The sequence below is a fragment of the Ascaphus truei genome, chromosome 15 (genome assembly GCF_040206685.1).
Source record: "Ascaphus truei isolate aAscTru1 chromosome 15, aAscTru1.hap1, whole genome shotgun sequence".
Taxonomy (NCBI): Eukaryota; Metazoa; Chordata; class Amphibia; order Anura; family Ascaphidae; genus Ascaphus; species Ascaphus truei.
The window spans coordinates 9,967,934-9,989,781 of record NC_134497.1 but is presented as its reverse complement, the minus strand read 5'-3'; the positions used below and the strand labels follow the sequence as shown (position 1 = coordinate 9,989,781).

The following is a 21,848-nucleotide window of genomic DNA, read 5'->3' as shown; positions in this document are numbered from 1 at the left end:
AAAACTTGTATTAGGCTGTATTAACATATATAACATGTATATTGTGAAATAAGTATTTGCCTAATAAAAACCTTTGGAAAAAAAAAAAAAAAAAAAAAAAAAGAAGCCAAATATATGGTTACATTTTTTTATTTTTTTATTATTTACCTAATTTTGTTTGTACGAAAAATACCAGTGATTGCATCTTAAAAGCTCCCAAGCGTAGCTCAGCCAGGACCCTAATTAAGAAAACAATACTTCCTTTTAGCATCACATATTGCAATTTACTGCAGCCTCCTGCTCTACCTCCAATACATTTTCACTTAAACTTTCCAGAAATGTGGTATTTTTGCTCCGTAGGTTTATTCATTTAGCCGCCAATTTTTTTTTTTTTTGCAAACTGTGTAAAAAATGCTTATTTGCAATGTAACTCAAACTGAGAACAAATTGCCTTCCATTAGCCCCCGAACGATTTTTCTCTCTTTTTTTTGTCTTGTTACGACATCAAAAGATCTAACTATTAAATTAATCTCCTTGGTCCTAAGAGCGCTAATACAGCCTATATTACCGACCGTTGCAATCAGCAGTAAGAATAGGCAGCTCTGTTTAATAATTGATACAGTGGAATGAAAAGAAAGCCTCGTTTATTAAAGGGATTTTTAATACTCACTGATATTCGAGACATTATTTTCCTGACCTCTGGGTCACTATGCGAAACACTGTCATCTGATCTCAGGTCAGCTGGATAATTGATAGAAGGAAAGAAAACACAGTTGTTTCATTTTGTTTTGCCCCGGCATTTTCTGCATAACTTGATTAAAGATTATCCATGTTTACCTGGAGGAAGAAAGATCTCCATACACTAATAGCTCTGCAGGTATTAATTACTAGCAGGATGGGGTGTGTGTGTGTCTGTTTCACTTAATTCACTATACGTTATTTAATTTCAGCATCTAACATTTTGCTGCCTCCCACTTAAGAACTTATCTTAATGTGAATTCAGGAATGGAGCAATGTAATTAACATTTCCAGTCTGAAGTAAGATAATGTGTGTGTGTGTGTGTGTTGGTGTTGGTGTGTGTGTGTGTAGTACACCCTCTTTGAATTGTATGGTTTTACATATCAGGGCATAATAACAATCATCTGCTCCTTAGCAGGTCTTAAAATTAGGTAAATACAACCTCAGATGAACAACAACACATATTACACCGTGTCATGATTTATTTAACAAAAATAAATCCAAAATGGAGAAGCCATGTGTGAAAAACTAAGTACACCTTATGATTCAATAGCTTGTAGAACCACCTTTAGCAGCAATAACTTGAAGTAATCGTTTTCTGTATGAATTTATCAGTCTCTCACATCCTTGTGGAGGAATTTTGGCCCACTCTTCTTTACAGCGTTGCTTCAGTTCATTGAGGTTTGTGGGCATTTGTTTATGCACAGCTCTCTTAAGGTCTCGCCACAGCATTTCAATCGGGTTGAGGTCTGGACTTTGACTGGGCCATTGCAACACCTTGATTCTTTTCTTTTTCAGCCATTCTGTTGTAGATTTGCTGTTGTGCTTGGGATCATTGTCCTATTGCATGACCCAATTTCGGCCAAGCTTTAGCTGTTGGACAGATGGCCTCACATTTGACTCTAGAATAATTTGGTATACAGAGGGGTTCATGGTCGACTCAATGACTGAAAGGTTCCCAGGTCCTGTGGCTGCAAAACAAGCCCAAATCATCACCCCTCCACCACAGTGCTTGACAGTTGGTATGCGGTGTTTGTACTGATACTGTATGCTGTGTTTGGTTTTCGCCAAACGTGGCACTGTGCATTATGGCCAAATATCTCCACTTTGGTCTCGTCTGTCCAAAGGACATTGTTCCAGAAGTTTTGTGGTTTGTTCAGGTGCAACTTTGCAAACCTAAGTCGTGCTGCCATGCTCTTTTTAGAGAGAAGAGGCTTTCTCCTGGCAACCCTTTCAACAAACCATACTTGTTCAGTCTTTTTCTAATTGTACTGTCATGAACTTTAACATTTAACATGCTAACTGAGGCCTGTAGAGTCTGAGATGTAACTCTTGGGATTTTTGCAATTTCTCTGAGCATTGCACAGTCTGACCTTGGGGTGAATTTGCTGGGACGTCCACTCCTGGGAAGATTGGCAACTGTCTTGAATGTTTTCCACTTTTGAATAATCTTTCTCACTGTAGAATGATGGACTTTAAATTGTTTGGAAATAGCCTTATAACCCTTCCCAGATTGAAGATTGATGGGCAGCAACAATTGCTACTCGAAGATCATTGCTGATATCTTTCCTCCTTGGCATTGTGTTAACACACACCTGAATGCTCCAGACCAGCAAACTGCTAAAACTTCGGCTTTTAAAGAGGTGGTCACACTTGCTGATAATCAATTAATCACGGGCATTTGATTAGCAGCACATGTCTGCTACTTAGCATCTTAATTCCTATGGAAGCAGTAAGGGTGTACTTAGTTTTTCACACATAGCTTCTCCATTTTGGCTTTATTTTTGTTAAATAAATCATGACACGGTGTAATATGTCACGTGCTGTTCATCTGAGGTTGTATTTACCTACGTTTAAGACCTGCTAAGGAACAGATGATTGTTATTGTGTCCTGATATGTAAAACCATAGAATTCAAAGAGGGTGTACTTTCTTTGTCACACAACTGTATATATAGTTCCTGACAAGGATTTTTATCCTGACATGCAACTTTTACTCTGTGATTTCGTAAGTAGGATCTGTGCTTACGTTATGTGTCATTAATACATACATACTTCACCATATTTGTCTATCTTCTCATTTATATATCCCCCTTAGTCCAGGATTCTACAGATTGGACTTTCATTGCATCATTATTTTATTGTCATTGTTTAGTAACTTAAGCATTGTGGTCAGTGGTTTGCGCCTTTTGTTTTTTCCTTACCCCTCTATATATTGGAACTGTGTGTTTCCTTTACCATTGTGGCAGCATCTACTTATACGCAAGTTACTGTTTGTTAGTTATATTTGTGCACCTCTTTTTTTCCTTTATATATATATATATTAGGGTTAGGGTTATGCTTTTATTTTATATATATATATATTAAAAAATGTGCAGTTTTTGAAGTAAAAACCTCTCTTGCTTTATACATTGTAACACCGCCGGAAGAAGAGATCAATGTATCTCGAAAGCTCGCACAAATAAAAGCATTTCGTTAGCCACAGAACGGTATCGTCTATTCATTTTGACTATTAAGCTCGGCTAACACGATACAGATACAACTATATTATATATATATATATATATATATATATATATATATATATATATATATATATATATGTAGCCCCCTGTAAACAGAACGGGCTATATATCTTTCTCCTACTGTGGTAAGTCCTGTTAAGGGCAGGCGCCAGTAGTAATCATGGGTTTTCCCCCTTCACGCCCTGCCCTGAGTGATAGATGCAGGCCCCTGACTCTGCTGCAGGCATGAGACAGGGGAGGTCCTGCTGACATCATGAGGGGTGGGGCTGACTCTATTTAGTAGCCAGTTCCTGTGAGGACGAGGGTTTGTTATGTGGAGTTGGAGGAGAGAAGTTCTGCCCTGGGACCAGAAGAGAGAGGCTACGGTCCTATGATTTTGGAGATTGAGCAGAGATAGAGTGGACCAATGCCCCTCACCCTATTGAGGGGGTGAGGGGGAGAATCTACCCCCACCCAGAGGATACCCTCTGAGGTGGGCATTGGGGGTATTGAGGCCCCCCACAGACCATCCTGCAGGAGTATAGTCTGGAGGAGAGGAGAGGAGGAGGAGGTCTGGTGTACCTTTGGAGTACCTTGGCATATGACCTGTCGTGTACTACTGCTGCTGTGTGCCAGATAAGAGACAATAAAGACACTGCTGATTTTACATAAGACTGTGTGATTCTGGAGCATTCACCCTGCGACCAGGGTTATTCTTCAATGAGGGTCCTACCCCACATCCCTGGGAAGTTATAGAGGATGGAGGCGCTGCATCACTAGGAGAATGGAGGCAACTACCCCAGAAGCCTGGTCCTGTGTCCCCAACATCACCGCGGGAAGCTCAGGCCCTCCTGTTACCGGCAGTTACGCACCACCAAAGCACATGTAGCCAGCACTCACTACACCCTAGATATGGCATCTGTGTCGGGGGGGGGGGGGGGGGGGGGGGGAATATGGGTTACATATATATAATGGAAATATTACTGTATGCTCATTTGCATGTCTTAGACAGGTCTGCAACCCCGTCTTTCACCATTATTACCCAGCACACAGCACTTCCACTGCAGCAGGGGATTCTGGGAAATGACATGCAAATGAGCACACAGTGCCACTTTTTTGCTTCAAAACCATTTTTAACATGGTTCCTTATAGGCTTAAGCTTGCTGCATGGTCACAGCTTTGGGCACAGCCAGGGTTAAGATGCACAGCCAGTAAACACACCCACAGACAGCTGTTTCGACCTTAATGGGTCTCATCAGTGTGGGGTTGGTTATAGCGGCTATGTAAAAATGCAGCAATGAGGATGGGTTTTACCATACTTAGTTAAGTTATGGTGGGTAAAAAAAAGTGACAAAAACCCTCCCCAGCAAAGCATATAGAAAATGGAAATATTACTGTATGCTCATTTGCATACTGGCATATTTGTTTACTGGCTTTGCATCTTAACCCTGTCTGTGCTCAAAGCTGTGAAGCTTTTGTGAAGCCCACTTGTATTTCCTTCATTGTAAGCTCATGCTATATGTTTGTGTGTAATTATATGACCACCAGCAGGGCAGGTTTTAGGATATCCCTGCTTCAGGACAGGTGGCTCAGTTGAAGACTGATTGAGCTACCTGTGATGAAGCAGACTGATTGAACCACCTGTGCTGAAGCAGGGACTGAGTGAGCCACCAGTGCTGAAGCAGGGACTGATTGAGACACCTGTGCTGAAGCAGGGACTGATTGAGACACCTATGCTGAAGCAGGGACTGAGTGAGCCACCTGTGCTCAAGCAGGGACTGATTGAGTCACCTGTGCTGAAACAGGGACTCATTGAGCCACCTGTGCTAAAGCAGTCACTTGTGCTGAAGGAGGGACCGATTGAGCCCCCTGTGCTGAAGCAGGGATCTGCGCTGAAGCAGAGATATCCTTAAACCCTGATCTGTTGGTGGCCCTCGAGGACTGGAGTTGTCCACCCCTGGATTAGATAGTTTTGCAGAAAAAGGAGCGTTTTTGTTTGTGCCCCGGGAATGGAGAATTGATTTGTCCTGCCAGCAATTCATCGCAAATTACTCAACTAAACAAGCCCAGCGAGTTCTTCTTTCGTGTCCTATTATTACCAAAATCACACATAACGAGCCGTGTTTAATATAATCAGACTATTGACTTCGTCCTTACCCTTCCAGGAAGGTCCGCATTGTCCTGCGAAACGGCAAGAGACGGCTGCACCGGGTCCGATGGTATTGTGCCTGTAACTGCTCCAATGTGTACAGCCGGCATAATACAGGTTTATTTATTGAATGTTATGGAAAGCGCGAGGGAAACGGGCGATCAATATGGGACCAAAATGATGCTTTATTTTCTTTAGATTTTTGTTGTGATACAGTATATTGATATACTCATATTTGTAATCATTGGTACTTCAATACATTATATATGCATGTATACAGTGTATATATATAGTAAATATAATATATATATCAGTCTCTCACATCCTTGTGGAGGAATTTTGGCCCACTCTTCTTTACAGCGTTGCTTCAGTTCATTGAGGTTTGTGGGCATTTGTTTATGCACAGCTCTCTTAAGGTCTCGCCACAGCATTTCAATCGGGTTGAGGTCTGGACTTTGACTGGGCCATTGCAACACCTTGATTCTTTTCTTTTTCAGCCATTCTGTTGTAGATTTGCTGTTGTGCTTGGGATCATTGTCCTATTGCATGACCCAATTTCGGCCAAGCTTTAGCTGTTGGACAGATGGCCTCACATTTGACTCTAGAATAATTTGGTATACAGAGGGGTTCATGGTCGACTCAATGACTGAAAGGTTCCCAGGTCCTGTGGCTGCAAAACAAGCCCAAATCATCACCCCTCCACCACAGTGCTTGACAGTTGGTATGCGGTGTTTGTACTGATACTGTATGCTGTGTTTGGTTTTCGCCAAACGTGGCACTGTGCATTATGGCCAAATATCTCCACTTTGGTCTCGTCTGTCCAAAGGACATTGTTCCAGAAGTTTTGTGGTTTGTTCAGGTGCAACTTTGCAAACCTAAGTCGTGCTGCCATGCTCTTTTTAGAGAGAAGAGGCTTTCTCCTGGCAACCCTTTCAACAAACCATACTTGTTCAGTCTTTTTCTAATTGTACTGTCATGAACTTTAACATTTAACATGCTAACTGAGGCCTGTAGAGTCTGAGATGTAACTCTTGGGATTTTTGCAATTTCTCTGAGCATTGCACAGTCTGACCTTGGGGTGAATTTGCTGGGACGTCCACTCCTGGGAAGATTGGCAACTGTCTTGAATGTTTTCCACTTTTGAATAATCTTTCTCACTGTAGAATGATGGACTTTAAATTGTTTGGAAATAGCCTTATAACCCTTCCCAGATTGATGGGCAGCAACAATTGCTACTCGAAGATCATTGCTGATATCTTTCCTCCTTGGCATTGTGTTAACACACACCTGAATGCTCCAGACCAGCAAACTGCTAAAACTTCGGCTTTTATAGAGGTGGTCACACTTGCTGATAATCAATTAATCACGGGCATTTGATTAGCAGCACATGTCTGCTACTTAGCATCTTAATTCCTATGGAAGCAGTAAGGGTGTACTTAGTTTTTCACACATAGCTTCTCCATTTTGGCTTTATTTTTGTTAAATAAATCATGACACGGTGTAATATGTCACGTGCTGTTCATCTGAGGTTGTATTTACCTACGTTTAAGACCTGCTAAGGAACAGATGATTGTTATTGTGTCCTGATATGTAAAACCATAGAATTCAAAGAGGGTGTACTTTCTTTGTCACACAACTGTATATATAGTTCCTGACAAGGATTTTTATCCTGACATGCAACTTTTACTCTGTGATTTCGTAAGTAGGATCTGTGCTTACGTTATGTGTCATTAATACATACATACTTCACCATATTTGTCTATCTTCTCATTTATATATCCCCCTTAGTCCAGGATTCTACAGATTGGACTTTCATTGCATCATTATTTTATTGTCATTGTTTAGTAACTTAAGCATTGTGGTCAGTGGTTTGCGCCTTTTGTTTTTTCCTTACCCCTCTATATATTGGAACTGTGTGTTTCCTTTACCATTGTGGCAGCATCTACTTATACGCAAGTTACTGTTTGTTAGTTATATTTGTGCACCTCTTTTTTTCCTTTATATATATATATATTAGGGTTAGGGTTATGCTTTTATTTTATATATATATATATTAAAAAATGTGCAGTTTTTGAAGTAAAAACCTCTCTTGCTTTATACATTGTAACACCGCCGGAAGAAGAGATCAATGTATCTCGAAAGCTCGCACAAATAAAAGCATTTCGTTAGCCACAGAACGGTATCGTCTATTCATTTTGACTATTAAGCTCGGCTAACACGATACAGATACAACTATATTATATATATATATATATATATATATATATATATATATATATATATATATATATGTAGCCCCCTGTAAACAGAACGGGCTATATATCTTTCTCCTACTGTGGTAAGTCCTGTTAAGGGCAGGCGCCAGTAGTAATCATGGGTTTTCCCCCTTCACGCCCTGCCCTGAGTGATAGATGCAGGCCCCTGACTCTGCTGCAGGCATGAGACAGGGGAGGTCCTGCTGACATCATGAGGGGTGGGGCTGACTCTATTTAGTAGCCAGTTCCTGTGAGGACGAGGGTTTGTTATGTGGAGTTGGAGGAGAGAAGTTCTGCCCTGGGACCAGAAGAGAGAGGCTACGGTCCTATGATTTTGGAGATTGAGCAGAGATAGAGTGGACCAATGCCCCTCACCCTATTGAGGGGGTGAGGGGGAGAATCTACCCCCACCCAGAGGATACCCTCTGAGGTGGGCATTGGGGGTATTGAGGCCCCCCACAGACCATCCTGCAGGAGTATAGTCTGGAGGAGAGGAGAGGAGGAGGAGGTCTGGTGTACCTTTGGAGTACCTTGGCATATGACCTGTCGTGTACTACTGCTGCTGTGTGCCAGATAAGAGACAATAAAGACACTGCTGATTTTACATAAGACTGTGTGATTCTGGAGCATTCACCCTGCGACCAGGGTTATTCTTCAATGAGGGTCCTACCCCACATCCCTGGGAAGTTATAGAGGATGGAGGCGCTGCATCACTAGGAGAATGGAGGCAACTACCCCAGAAGCCTGGTCCTGTGTCCCCAACATCACCGCGGGAAGCTCAGGCCCTCCTGTTACCGGCAGTTACGCACCACCAAAGCACATGTAGCCAGCACTCACTACACCCTAGATATGGCATCTGTGTCGGGGGGGGGGGGGGGGGGGGGGGGGAATATGGGTTACATATATATAATGGAAATATTACTGTATGCTCATTTGCATGTCTTAGACAGGTCTGCAACCCCGTCTTTCACCATTATTACCCAGCACACAGCACTTCCACTGCAGCAGGGGATTCTGGGAAATGACATGCAAATGAGCACACAGTGCCACTTTTTTGCTTCAAAACCATTTTTAACATGGTTCCTTATAGGCTTAAGCTTGCTGCATGGTCACAGCTTTGGGCACAGCCAGGGTTAAGATGCACAGCCAGTAAACACACCCACAGACAGCTGTTTCGACCTTAATGGGTCTCATCAGTGTGGGGTTGGTTATAGCGGCTATGTAAAAATGCAGCAATGAGGATGGGTTTTACCATACTTAGTTAAGTTATGGTGGGTAAAAAAAAGTGACAAAAACCCTCCCCAGCAAAGCATATAGAAAATGGAAATATTACTGTATGCTCATTTGCATACTGGCATATTTGTTTACTGGCTTTGCATCTTAACCCTGTCTGTGCTCAAAGCTGTGAAGCTTTTGTGAAGCCCACTTGTATTTCCTTCATTGTAAGCTCATGCTATATGTTTGTGTGTAATTATATGACCACCAGCAGGGCAGGTTTTAGGATATCCCTGCTTCAGGACAGGTGGCTCAGTTGAAGACTGATTGAGCTACCTGTGATGAAGCAGACTGATTGAACCACCTGTGCTGAAGCAGGGACTGAGTGAGCCACCAGTGCTGAAGCAGGGACTGATTGAGACACCTGTGCTGAAGCAGGGACTGATTGAGACACCTATGCTGAAGCAGGGACTGAGTGAGCCACCTGTGCTCAAGCAGGGACTGATTGAGTCACCTGTGCTGAAACAGGGACTCATTGAGCCACCTGTGCTAAAGCAGTCACTTGTGCTGAAGGAGGGACCGATTGAGCCCCCTGTGCTGAAGCAGGGATCTGCGCTGAAGCAGAGATATCCTTAAACCCTGATCTGTTGGTGGCCCTCGAGGACTGGAGTTGTCCACCCCTGGATTAGATAGTTTTGCAGAAAAAGGAGCGTTTTTGTTTGTGCCCCGGGAATGGAGAATTGATTTGTCCTGCCAGCAATTCATCGCAAATTACTCAACTAAACAAGCCCAGCGAGTTCTTCTTTCGTGTCCTATTATTACCAAAATCACACATAACGAGCCGTGTTTAATATAATCAGACTATTGACTTCGTCCTTACCCTTCCAGGAAGGTCCGCATTGTCCTGCGAAACGGCAAGAGACGGCTGCACCGGGTCCGATGGTATTGTGCCTGTAACTGCTCCAATGTGTACAGCCGGCATAATACAGGTTTATTTATTGAATGTTATGGAAAGCGCGAGGGAAACGGGCGATCAATATGGGACCAAAATGATGCTTTATTTTCTTTAGATTTTTGTTGTGATACAGTATATTGATATACTCATATTTGTAATCATTGGTACTTCAATACATTATATATGCATGTATACAGTGTATATATATAGTAAATATAATATATATATCAGTCTCTCACATCCTTGTGGAGGAATTTTGGCCCACTCTTCTTTACAGCGTTGCTTCAGTTCATTGAGGTTTGTGGGCATTTGTTTATGCACAGCTCTCTTAAGGTCTCGCCACAGCATTTCAATCGGGTTGAGGTCTGGACTTTGACTGGGCCATTGCAACACCTTGATTCTTTTCTTTTTCAGCCATTCTGTTGTAGATTTGCTGTTGTGCTTGGGATCATTGTCCTATTGCATGACCCAATTTCGGCCAAGCTTTAGCTGTTGGACAGATGGCCTCACATTTGACTCTAGAATAATTTGGTATACAGAGGGGTTCATGGTCGACTCAATGACTGAAAGGTTCCCAGGTCCTGTGGCTGCAAAACAAGCCCAAATCATCACCCCTCCACCACAGTGCTTGACAGTTGGTATGCGGTGTTTGTACTGATACTGTATGCTGTGTTTGGTTTTCGCCAAACGTGGCACTGTGCATTATGGCCAAATATCTCCACTTTGGTCTCGTCTGTCCAAAGGACATTGTTCCAGAAGTTTTGTGGTTTGTTCAGGTGCAACTTTGCAAACCTAAGTCGTGCTGCCATGCTCTTTTTAGAGAGAAGAGGCTTTCTCCTGGCAACCCTTTCAACAAACCATACTTGTTCAGTCTTTTTCTAATTGTACTGTCATGAACTTTAACATTTAACATGCTAACTGAGGCCTGTAGAGTCTGAGATGTAACTCTTGGGATTTTTGCAATTTCTCTGAGCATTGCACAGTCTGACCTTGGGGTGAATTTGCTGGGACGTCCACTCCTGGGAAGATTGGCAACTGTCTTGAATGTTTTCCACTTTTGAATAATCTTTCTCACTGTAGAATGATGGACTTTAAATTGTTTGGAAATAGCCTTATAACCCTTCCCAGATTGATGGGCAGCAACAATTGCTACTCGAAGATCATTGCTGATATCTTTCCTCCTTGGCATTGTGTTAACACACACCTGAATGCTCCAGACCAGCAAACTGCTAAAACTTCGGCTTTTATAGAGGTGGTCACACTTGCTGATAATCAATTAATCACGGGCATTTGATTAGCAGCACATGTCTGCTACTTAGCATCTTAATTCCTATGGAAGCAGTAAGGGTGTACTTAGTTTTTCACACATAGCTTCTCCATTTTGGCTTTATTTTTGTTAAATAAATCATGACACGGTGTAATATGTCACGTGCTGTTCATCTGAGGTTGTATTTACCTACGTTTAAGACCTGCTAAGGAACAGATGATTGTTATTGTGTCCTGATATGTAAAACCATAGAATTCAAAGAGGGTGTACTTTCTTTGTCACACAACTGTATATATAGTTCCTGACAAGGATTTTTATCCTGACATGCAACTTTTACTCTGTGATTTCGTAAGTAGGATCTGTGCTTACGTTATGTGTCATTAATACATACATACTTCACCATATTTGTCTATCTTCTCATTTATATATCCCCCTTAGTCCAGGATTCTACAGATTGGACTTTCATTGCATCATTATTTTATTGTCATTGTTTAGTAACTTAAGCATTGTGGTCAGTGGTTTGCGCCTTTTGTTTTTTCCTTACCCCTCTATATATTGGAACTGTGTGTTTCCTTTACCATTGTGGCAGCATCTACTTATACGCAAGTTACTGTTTGTTAGTTATATTTGTGCACCTCTTTTTTTCCTTTATATATATATATATTAGGGTTAGGGTTATGCTTTTATTTTATATATATATATATTAAAAAATGTGCAGTTTTTGAAGTAAAAACCTCTCTTGCTTTATACATTGTAACACCGCCGGAAGAAGAGATCAGTGTATCTCGAAAGCTCGCACAAATAAAAGCATTTCGTTAGCCACAGAACGGTATCGTCTATTCATTTTGACTATTAAGCTCGGCTAACACGATACAGATACAACTATATTATATATATATATATATATATATATATATATATATATATATATATATATATATGTAGCCCCCTGTAAACAGAACGGGCTATATATCTTTCTCCTACTGTGGTAAGTCCTGTTAAGGGCAGGCGCCAGTAGTAATCATGGGTTTTCCCCCTTCACGCCCTGCCCTGAGTGATAGATGCAGGCCCCTGACTCTGCTGCAGGCATGAGACAGGGGAGGTCCTGCTGACATCATGAGGGGTGGGGCTGACTCTATTTAGTAGCCAGTTCCTGTGAGGACGAGGGTTTGTTATGTGGAGTTGGAGGAGAGAAGTTCTGCCCTGGGACCAGAAGAGAGAGGCTACGGTCCTATGATTTTGGAGATTGAGCAGAGATAGAGTGGACCAATGCCCCTCACCCTATTGAGGGGGTGAGGGGGAGAATCTACCCCCACCCAGAGGATACCCTCTGAGGTGGGCATTGGGGGTATTGAGGCCCCCCACAGACCATCCTGCAGGAGTATAGTCTGGAGGAGAGGAGAGGAGGAGGAGGTCTGGTGTACCTTTGGAGTACCTTGGCATATGACCTGTCGTGTACTACTGCTGCTGTGTGCCAGATAAGAGACAATAAAGACACTGCTGATTTTACATAAGACTGTGTGATTCTGGAGCATTCACCCTGCGACCAGGGTTATTCTTCAATGAGGGTCCTACCCCACATCCCTGGGAAGTTATAGAGGATGGAGGCGCTGCATCACTAGGAGAATGGAGGCAACTACCCCAGAAGCCTGGTCCTGTGTCCCCAACATCACCGCGGGAAGCTCAGGCCCTCCTGTTACCGGCAGTTACGCACCACCAAAGCACATGTAGCCAGCACTCACTACACCCTAGATATGGCATCTGTGTCGGGGGGGGGGGGGGGGGGGGGGGGAATATGGGTTACATATATATAATGGAAATATTACTGTATGCTCATTTGCATGTCTTAGACAGGTCTGCAACCCCGTCTTTCACCATTATTACCCAGCACACAGCACTTCCACTGCAGCAGGGGATTCTGGGAAATGACATGCAAATGAGCACACAGTGCCACTTTTTTGCTTCAAAACCATTTTTAACATGGTTCCTTATAGGCTTAAGCTTGCTGCATGGTCACAGCTTTGGGCACAGCCAGGGTTAAGATGCACAGCCAGTAAACACACCCACAGACAGCTGTTTCGACCTTAATGGGTCTCATCAGTGTGGGGTTGGTTATAGCGGCTATGTAAAAATGCAGCAATGAGGATGGGTTTTACCATACTTAGTTAAGTTATGGTGGGTAAAAAAAAGTGACAAAAACCCTCCCCAGCAAAGCATATAGAAAATGGAAATATTACTGTATGCTCATTTGCATACTGGCATATTTGTTTACTGGCTTTGCATCTTAACCCTGTCTGTGCTCAAAGCTGTGAAGCTTTTGTGAAGCCCACTTGTATTTCCTTCATTGTAAGCTCATGCTATATGTTTGTGTGTAATTATATGACCACCAGCAGGGCAGGTTTTAGGATATCCCTGCTTCAGGACAGGTGGCTCAGTTGAAGACTGATTGAGCTACCTGTGATGAAGCAGACTGATTGAACCACCTGTGCTGAAGCAGGGACTGAGTGAGCCACCAGTGCTGAAGCAGGGACTGATTGAGACACCTGTGCTGAAGCAGGGACTGATTGAGACACCTATGCTGAAGCAGGGACTGAGTGAGCCACCTGTGCTCAAGCAGGGACTGATTGAGTCACCTGTGCTGAAACAGGGACTCATTGAGCCACCTGTGCTAAAGCAGTCACTTGTGCTGAAGGAGGGACCGATTGAGCCCCCTGTGCTGAAGCAGGGATCTGCGCTGAAGCAGAGATATCCTTAAACCCTGATCTGTTGGTGGCCCTCGAGGACTGGAGTTGTCCACCCCTGGATTAGATAGTTTTGCAGAAAAAGGAGCGTTTTTGTTTGTGCCCCGGGAATGGAGAATTGATTTGTCCTGCCAGCAATTCATCGCAAATTACTCAACTAAACAAGCCCAGCGAGTTCTTCTTTCGTGTCCTATTATTACCAAAATCACACATAACGAGCCGTGTTTAATATAATCAGACTATTGACTTCGTCCTTACCCTTCCAGGAAGGTCCGCATTGTCCTGCGAAACGGCAAGAGACGGCTGCACCGGGTCCGATGGTATTGTGCCTGTAACTGCTCCAATGTGTACAGCCGGCATAATACAGGTTTATTTATTGAATGTTATGGAAAGCGCGAGGGAAACGGGCGATCAATATGGGACCAAAATGATGCTTTATTTTCTTTAGATTTTTGTTGTGATACAGTATATTGATATACTCATATTTGTAATCATTGGTACTTCAATACATTATATATGCATGTATACAGTGTATATATATAGTAAATATAATATATATATATATATATATCTTATACTATATTAGTGAAAGCACTGTATGCCTGCCTGCATGCATGCCAGCCTGCCTGCCTGCTGGATGTCCGGTGTCCCTAGGGGAAATCTCATTGGTCCCTTGGGCCGCCCCCGCACACCTCTCATTGGCCTGAGGCGGAGTGACGGCCCAAAGGACACACAGGGACACAAACACACACACACACACACACACACACACACACACACACACACACACACACACACACACACACACACACACACACACACACACACACGGACACACACAGGGACACACACACACACACACACTAGCAGCATGTATAACCCGGGGGGGGGGGGGGGCCCACATACCCGCCGGAGCCTCCGCCTCTTCCTCCCCGAAATCAGCCTCCAAACCCGCGCGCACCTCCTCCTCTCCCCGTGTCTCCCGCGCTTTCAAACCCCCCCCCCCCCCCCCCCGGCGCCTCTACAGTCAGCGGAGGAGCGAGTGCCCGGGACACAGCGGGGGAGCGGCAACAACAAGCTGCCTCCCGCCTCAGTTCCACGTGGGAGCGGCCGGACGGGTGAGTGAGCTGCCTTCACCCACCCCTCACCCCCCTTCAAATCACCTCCCCTCCACCCCGACCCACCCGGCGCCGCTACAGTCAGCGGAGGAGCGAGTGCCCGGGACACAGACCCCCCCCCCCCCCCCGGCGCCGCTACAGTCAGCGGAGGAGCGAGTGCCCGGGACACAGCGGGGGAGCGGCCACAACAAGCTGCCTCCCGCCTCAGATACACGTGGGAGCGGCCGGACGGGTGAGTGAGCTGCCTTCACCCACCCCTCACCCCCCTTCAAATCACCTCCCCTCCACCCCCCCCCCCCGGCGCCGCTACAGTCAGCGGAGCGAGCGAGCGCCCGGGACACAGCGGGGGAGCGGCCCCAACAAGCTGCCTCCCGCCTCAGATACACGTGGGAGCGGCCGGACGGGTGAGGGAGCTGCCGGACGGGTGAGTGAGCGGCCGGACGGGTGAGGGAGCGGCCTTCACCTCCCCTCACCCCCCTTCACCTCCCCTCACCCCCCTTCACCTCCCCTCACCCCCCTTCACCTCACCTCCCCTCACCCACCCCTCACCTCCCCTCACTCCACTTCCCTTCCACCTCCCTCCACCCCCCCTTCACCTCCCCTCCACCCCCCCTTCACCTCCCCTCCACCCCCCTTCACCTCCCCTTCACCCCCCCACCTCCCCTTCACCCCCCCACCTCCCCTTCACCCCCCCCCACCTCCCCTTCACTCCCCTTCACCCCCCCCCACCTCCCCTCCACCCCCCCCTTCACCTCCCCTCCACCCCCCCTTCACCTCCCCTCCACCCCCCCCCTTCACCTCCCCTCCACCCCCCCCCCTCACCTCCCCTCCACCCCCTCCCCTCCACCCCCCCCTTCACCTCCCCTCCACCCCCCCCTTCACCTCCCCTCCACCCCCCCCTTCACCTCCCCTCCACCCCCACCCTTCACCTCCCTCCACCCCCCCCTTCACCTCCCCTCCACCCCCACCCTTCACCTCCCCTCCACCCCCACCTTCACCCCCCCTTCACCTTCCCTTCACTCCCCCCTTACAACCTCCCACCACCTCCTCACCACCTCCACCCCCCTTCCCACCTCCCCCACCCCCCTTACCAACTCCCCACCACCTCCCCCCCCTTCCCACCACCTCCCCCCCACCCCCCCCCTTCCCACCACCTCCCCCCCACCCCCCCCCTTCCCACCACCTCCCCCCCACCTCCCCTTCCCCCCCACCTCCCCTTCCCCCCCACCCCCCTCCTTCCCACCACCTCCCCCCCACCCCCCCCTTCCCACCACCTCCCCCCCACCCCCCCCTTCCCACCACCTCCCCCCCACGCCCCCCCCCTTCCCTGAGGCGGAGTCACGGGCCAAAGGACACACAGGGACACAGACTCACACACACAGACGTAGACACACACACACGTATACACACACACGTATACACAAACACACACACGTAGACACAAACACACACACGTATACACAAACACACACACATAGACACACACACACACGTAGACACACACGTACACACACACGTACACACACACGTACACACACACGTACACACACGCACGTAGACACACACACACGTACACGTAGACACACACACACGTACACGTAGACACACACACACATGTACACGTAGACACGTACACACACACACACACATGTACACGTACACACACACACACATGTACACGTAGACACGTACACACACACACATGTACACGTATACTCACACACATGTACACGTACACACACACATGGAGACATACACACACACACATGGAGACATACACACACACACATGGAGACATACACACACACACATGTACACACACACACACACGTATACACACAGGTATACATACACATAATGTATACACACACACACATGTATACACACACATGTATACACACACACATGTATACACACACACATGTATACACACACACATGTATACACACACACATGTATACACACACACACATGTGTATACACACACACATGTGTATACACACACATGTGTATACACACACATGTGTATACACACACATGTGTATACACACACGTGTATACACACACATGTGTATACACACACATGTGTATACACACACATGTATATACACACATGTATACACACATACACATGTATACACACACACACACACATGTATACACACACACACATGTATACACACACACACACGTATACACACACACACACATGTGTACACACACACATGTGTACACACACACATGTGTACACACACACACACACACACACACACACACACACAACATGTATACACACACACAAACATGTATACACGTGTATACACACATGTGTATACACACACACACGTATACATACACACAATGTATACACACACACGTGTATACACACACACACGTGTATACACACACACGTGTATACACACACACACACACGTGTATACACACGTGTATACACACACACATGTGTATACACACACATACGTGTATACACACACATACGTGTATACACACACACGTGTATACACACACACGTGTATACACATACACACACGTGTATACACACACACGTACACATACACACACACACATGTATACACACACACACATACAATGTATACACACAAACATGTATACACACACACACCCCAGCACCACCACATCAGCACACCGGTATCCCATGCCCCCCCAGCACACTGGCATTCTCGGCTCCCCACCATTCCCAGCCCCCATCAACACCATCAGCACCCACACATCGCCACCTTTGCACCTCCCCCATCGGCACACCCACATCCGCACCCCCACATCAGCACCAAACCCTCCCAAATCAGCACACCAATACAATCACCATCAGTACAGCCACAGCAGCACTACCACCGCACATGGGCCGCGTGGACCACTCCCCACCCAAATGCCACACCCACACCACAAACATCCCGGGCAACGCCGGGGCTCTCAGCTAGTAGCAAATAAAAAGATCACTTGTGAGCACATTCACATGTCTTAGGCAGGTCTGCACTCCCGCCTTTCACCATTATCCCCAGCATACAGTGCTTCCACTGCAGCAAGGGATTCTGGGAAATGGCATGCAAATGAGCACACGTCTCACCTTTGGTCTGAGAAACCATTGTTACATGGAGCCCATATAAGCTAATGCTCGTTCTTAACACAGCTTTAAAGCACAGCATGGGAATCAGATGCGAAGCCAGAGAAACCATTCACAGACATGTTTCAACCTTAATGGGTATCATCAGTGTGATATCCCTGCTTCAGCGCTGGTGGCTCAATCAGTGGCTCAGTCATTCTGAGTGAGCCACCTGTGCTGAAGCTGGGATATCCTGAAAACCTGACCTGTTGACGGCCCTTGAGGACTGGTAGTTGGACAGTCCGTGCCATAGAGGAAGAGTCTAAAAATCGAATTGGCGATTACGCCGTCTACAAATCTTCGTCGCCCGTTTGCAAAGACCTGCGCAAATGCCCCGCCTGTCCTGTTTGCAGAACCGGTGTCAAAATAATGCGCCACGTTATTAACCCCTCCACTACCAAGAGAGGCGGCTGCAGCGCATTTTAGATGGGACCCCACGACGTAGCTGCCACGGCATGACCTCCGGCCTCTCCCACGACCCCATGACGTGGCTACGTGGCAAACATTTTTTGCGTGTGTCCGTTTTCTAGGGAAAAATAAAAAAAATCCCATTCAATGCAATGTGACCGGAATCCGCCCCTCTTCTGTTTGTGTCATCAGCTCCGTTGCGGTCACATGATCGCGCTGTGCTGGAGGGGATGTGGCCCTCGGGTGGGGCGCCCGCTCTGGCAACCGAAGGGTTAAAACAAGAAAATCCTCTCGGCTTCAGTGAGCATGCTTGTAATCTGTCCGTTATTTTTGGCCCAGTTTTGCAGTCGGAGGGGGCGGGGGGAGGGGCAAAAAACGGCGTCCTTGATAGAAACATCGAATTTGACGGAACATACGAACCACTTCTCCCATTGATTAAATATATATCCGTTTTCCGGATTTTCTGGCATTTTGCCCCCAAAACCCGTTTCGCCGTGTAAAAATCCACTAACGGATTTGACTCGGTTTCAATCCGCGCGAATTCATCAAAATCCGGCATTGGCTACAATCCGCGGATTCAGCGATCCGTTGGTACATTCTTAAGAGTCCGCCAACGGATCGCTGAATCCGCGGATTGGATTCTACAAATCCGCCCCCCGGGTCTGCGGTGTCTGCGGCCTTTTTGAGATTTATCCGCTGGAATGCGCGGACCAAAAGGAACCGGTTCGATCCGCCGCGGGTCCGAGTCCGCCGGTCTCTACTTACAAGCTGGTTTCGTTTTTAACGCGGCGGCAAAGATAAGCGAAAATGTGCAAATGAAGCTGGCAAATTTGATTCCCCCGCGAAATTTTTCACCAGCCCTTAAAGGGTTCAGAATGTCCCCAAATGAACAAGCGTTCAGCGTGATATCGCCAGTCCAGGAACGACGCATGGCGCGTCCCATGTATAATCTCAGCATCTGAGCGAATCTGGCGGTTTTAGAGAATTTCGCAAATTTGTACATTAAATGAGCAATATACACTGATTTAGCGCTTGCGATCTCTGACAACGCCGTGGCTTTTTGTCGCGACGGCAAATATTGCAGCGTGGTTTGCGCTCTCATGCGGTGCAGTGAAGAAGTTGAGACTTCCCTGAATGTATGTATGTTTGTATGTATGTCTTTATTTATATAGCTTTTCTTTGGGGTGAGAAGGGAGCGATCCAATCAGGAGCACCTCATGAAAAATAAAAAACATAAAAAACAATAATAGTGTAGTATGTTAATATAATATGGGCTAGATGCAGGTCTTGGCTCTTGAGGATTTTCTACTTACAAGATGTAATAAAAAGTAGTGCTTTTATCTGACTCAGTCAAGAGGTGTGTATGTAATTGGTCTTCTATTCCAGGGATGTTAGCATTCAAATCTCCATTCGGTTCATGCAATTGAAACAAAACAGATATAGCCCAGTAGTGCAGATGGTAAATACAAAGCGTTTATATATTGAGGAATAAGAATAGTACTCACACTAAGTACAATTGTATGTACATGTAAAGGTTTCTTTAGCAAATGAATGCTCTTATTTGCGGCAGTGTTTTCTCCCAGTCTTCCTCCTATGGCAAAGAGTGTCGCCAGCGACGGCGTCTGACGTCACTTTCGCTTTCGCGGGTGGACCGCATCCGTTGGATATTGATAGCGACGCACTGGAGGAGAATCAGCCTGGGGGTTCTAGCGTCCGGCGTCTTCTCTTGGAGGCAGCTGCAGCTAGTTGGTTGGCTCTACGCGTTTCGCTGACACATACAGCTTCGTCAGGAGCATTATCTATTTTATTTATTAGCGCCATTAATGTACATAGCGCTTCACGGTAGTAATACACGTGACAATCATATAAATAACAAATAACAGATCATGGGAATAAGTGCTTCAGACATAAAATGAGCTACCGGATTTATTACACATGCATTTCACTGGGCGTTTGATATAATATATAATATGTACACTTTAGTCCTGCAAATAACACAACTTCTCAGAAGCGAATTCCCAAAATGCGTGGACATTACAACAATTAGTTTGAACTCTGGCACCACCTCCTGGTCATATTTTACAATACAGCTCAACCCTACTTTTCTACAAACACTTTGGAGGTAGATTTAATACACAAGCTAAATCTTATATAAGGAGCAGTTTCTCCTACCAGACCCTCCTGGAGGAGACTGAAACGCTCAACTTTTACCGGTAAGTATCTTGGAAAACAGGTTTCCATCCTGGTAAACATAATAAAACAGGGGGACCTATTTTTTTTTTACTTTTAAGAGACCTCTCTTGCTGTTTTTATTTTGAAAATCTGCTGCTCGGCTCAGGAGATTGACATATAAAATCCCCGGGAGATTAAAATGGAGCTCTCCGCCGAACCTAGTGTAACCCTTATCCCCCCCTTCCCCCCAATTTCTCCTAGGGAATATACTGCTCTGGCTACATGTTTTAGGGCAACAGGGGGCCCTGAGTCTCCCGCATGATGGTTGAGGGGAATAGCAGGACAGGCTTCTGGGGCTGTGCCTCAATCTCACTTACTGGTGCTGCGCCCCCATCTGGTGCAGCCCCCAGCTGTATGGGGTGGAGTATCTGCAAAAGAATGATGCTCCCCTCCTCCCAATATACTTCAATCTCAGGCAGGAGGTATAGGTAAAAATGCAGTGTCTCTTTATTTGCTCTCTTCTTCTATTCAGCAGCACAGATCATACAGCAGGCTGTCTCCCTTCAGGATGTCCCTTAACCCAACTACCAGCCAAGGGCACAGAGAGGGGTTCCAGCTCTTCCCCTATCCTCTGGTAGGACAGGAGGTATATGGTATACCCTCACTCCCCGTAGGGAGGCCTCAAGCCTGCCAGAGGCCTGGCAGCTTGGTCTGGGTAACCTTGCCCCTCTCACGGTAGGGACAGACTGACTAAATTGGAAGTAGTGATTCACCCGTGTCTCTAATTGGACACAGAGCCTGATGACACTGCCTTCACTGACTCACTGGACTGCAGGATGTGGGGAAAACCCATGATTGCTCCTGGCAACCTGCCCTTACGCAGGTATTACTGCCAGGAGGAGGGCAGGCCTATAGCCCAAACCACACAGGGCTGCACTAGTGTGGTGTAAATATTACCATGGCAATCTCTGTGTAGCTAGGGTAAGACAATATTGAGGGCAAGATACTTACATTGTACGAGTTAAACTCATATAGGTGTCTGTGGAGAGCGGCTGCTTCATAAAAAGCTCAGATTTCCAGAAATTGTAAAGGTTTATTTAGAATCAACCCAATTCATAGAGTATTAATGTAACTGGGGTGTATCCACAGGACCATCTGCCACTCTTCCATCTTGCATGGTCATCAGCCAGATTGCCGTAGCTATTC

General features: G+C 46.0%; 1 protein-coding gene across 1 annotated transcript in view; it reads left to right on the top strand.

Annotated features, from left to right (window-relative positions):
- SALL4 (spalt like transcription factor 4) overlaps positions 1–21,848 on the top strand; it is a 36,287-nt gene that overhangs the window by 7,661 nt on the left and 6,778 nt on the right. Inside the window, exons 2-5 of the mRNA XM_075572614.1 lie at positions 5,386–5,439; positions 9,728–9,781; positions 14,069–14,169; positions 20,054–20,215. Coding sequence (XP_075428729.1) covers positions 5,386–5,439; positions 9,728–9,781; positions 14,069–14,169; positions 20,054–20,215 — 371 coding nt within the window. The remainder of the gene's footprint in view (positions 1–5,385; positions 5,440–9,727; positions 9,782–14,068; positions 14,170–20,053; positions 20,216–21,848) is intronic.